The 2,500-nt window shown below is 44.8% G+C and overlaps 1 protein-coding gene across 1 annotated transcript in view; it reads right to left on the bottom strand.

Moving 5' to 3' along the window:
• The window catches only part of celsr1a (cadherin EGF LAG seven-pass G-type receptor 1a), a 126,558-nt gene that overhangs the window by 18,626 nt on the left and 105,432 nt on the right, over positions 1-2,500 (bottom strand). The window contains exon 16 of the mRNA XM_076297153.1: positions 904-1,087. Within this exon, the coding sequence (XP_076153268.1) occupies positions 904-1,087 (184 nt within the window). The remainder of the gene's footprint in view (positions 1-903; positions 1,088-2,500) is intronic.

Genomic DNA, 2,500 nt, shown 5'->3' with positions numbered 1-2,500 from the left:
ACTAGAGCTCTAGACAGACAGATAGGCTACATTGAGACAGCTGGTATCTAGGTTACATTTATGATCAGGCATCTTATTGGACACCACTAGAGCTCTAGACAGAAAGCGGTGCTACATTGAGACAGCTGATATCTAGGTGACATGATCAAGCAGTAGTTTGGACCTTGACTGAACAGTAATGACCACGATAAACTTGACCAGTGGGTCTCTGAATAGAAAGAGCATTATGGAAAGTAAACTCTAGTTACTCCACGGGTTGTATTCCATAACTCTGAACTGAGGACATTATAGGATTACGCAGGACTCTGACATGCCAACACAAATAATGAGCCTGGCACAGCTCGCGGCGGAGCAACTCTAGACTTGTTCTATGTTCCGCGAAGCACTGAGGGGTGGAACCGCTGGCGCGGTGGGGAGAGACTCTTGAGAGGGTGTTTAGTCTTTGAAGACGGTTCCCACGACTGGCTGAAGGGGACGGCTCATGCAGCTGGATGAGAGACGAGCATTAAGGCCTGTGATTGGATCAGAGCTGCAACACAACACCGCCACCAGAGAGGGAGAGAGAGACAGGGGAGGAAAAGAGAGATTGAGAGAGAAAGAGAGAGAGAGGAGAAGGAGAGAGAAAGAGGGAGAGAAAGAGAGAGAGACAGGATAGAGGGAGTTTCTCTCTCTTCCAGGGGAAAGAGGAGTTTGGTTGCAGACACAGCGCCAGGCGTCTTCACACCCGATGCCAAGCGGGAGGAAGTCGGACTTGTATCGGTCAAAGTTTTAACTTATTTAAGGAGAGCGGAGGTCAAACAGGATCCTTTCAGCACCCGGCCATTAAAAGGGCAAAGAACAGGAGCAAACACTAAAGACAGACCAGATACCAACACACACACACACACACACACACACACACACCTTCACAGCCACTGACGGTGACCTCGGCAAAGGGGTTGTCGCAGCGGTTGCACTGGCGACCTATGACCCCAGCCTTGCAGGGGCACTGCCCGGTGTGGGGGTCGCAGGTGCGCGACTCTGAGCCGAGGGCGAAGCAGTCGCACGGGAAGCAGGTGTCACTCTCCTGGGGCTGGTAGTAGTTATCCTGCAGAGAGACACACACACACACATACACACACACACACACACACACACACACACACTCAACATTCTGGCACATTCATCTACTAAACATTATGGCACAGTGCATCTAATGCAACTTAAACGTAAGAGCAACCCTCTTCTGTTGGACTATATACAGAGAGGGTTAAAGCGGAGCGAGAGGCGCAAACGTTCGACAACTTCCGCGCTCGAATCCCCCTTTATGCAGACCAGAGTAAGCCCTCGCTGCACGATAAATTGGTTATTAGTTATTAGTCTTTCTGGATTTGTTAAGGGTTTTTTGGAAAATGTTGTCATAATCTGTAAGTGTTTATGATCATTTCAAGCCTAATAGTGTAATTTTGTAGGGTTCGGATTTGTGAAATAAATAACTTAATATCAGACCATGCTGCTGTCAGTTACTGCCCGGTTGCTAGCAAGCTCCTAGCTAAGGTAACATTTTAAACGGAGAAGTGTAATTTCTTTGAAATGACAACTAGCTAAATAACATTACTGACATTAGTTAAAGTGGATAGTTTATACTCAAGTGAACTTGCAATAGTACATTAAGTATAAGTGAAGTCCTTCAACTACTAGTCACTTGTGTAGTGTTTTAAGCTAGCATTAGCTAGCTAGCTAGCTCGGTTCACATGACTAATTAAATTATTCATATCATGTCCCAAAGAATGATTCATTGGTATCATACATGATTATAGACAATAATACTGTGACCACAATTATGTTTATCTGCTCTTATTGCTTATTAAAGGAGAATTCCGGTGTGATTTTGACCTAAAGTGTTTTGAAACATGATACCGAGTGTGAACGTATGTCTCATAGCCCATCTCGGCTTGTCCCCTGCACTCCGAAATCTGGCGCTAGTTAGCCGATGCTACCAACAAGGCGGTCAATGGTTGTGCCTTGGCATCGGCATAGCCATGCAAATAAATCACTGTTTTACACCATTTACGAGGCTCAATGTATCTCCACACTTCATTGGTAGACTTCCGAGGGCCCTGACATTTAAAACGAGACATTGAGAACTTTGAAAAAGCACTGGTAGTTTACTTACAAGACGATTTATACAGACAGTATCTTCACGAAGTTTAGCGTTTGCAGCCATCTTGAATTTAGTCACGATAAGTCGAGCGACGAGTAAGAATGAACAGGTATGATAAGGGATCAGATTCCAAAAATAATTCCGTGGAAATGCATGGATTCCAGTTGCTGCTACTGGAAGAAACTGTAATCCATGCATTTCCACAGAATTATTTTTGGAATATGGATCACACCGGAATTCTCCTTTAAGAGAGAAAGTTTATTTAGTGACGTAAGGTGACACTCCCACTTAAAGGAGAAGTTCGGTGTGAAATTGACCTTAGCTGTACTGAAAGATGTTGCCGAGTACTTACATGTG

This window comes from Alosa pseudoharengus, unplaced genomic scaffold (assembly GCF_046254945.1).
Source record: "Alosa pseudoharengus isolate Yale_2024_CS ecotype anadromous, Long Island Sound unplaced genomic scaffold, YU_APseudo_1.1 YU_APseudo_1.1_scf_20, whole genome shotgun sequence".
NCBI lineage: Eukaryota > Metazoa > Chordata > Actinopteri > Clupeiformes > Clupeidae > Alosa > Alosa pseudoharengus.
Note: the sequence above shows the minus strand (reverse complement) of the source record. Positions and strands in the feature narration are given on the sequence as shown.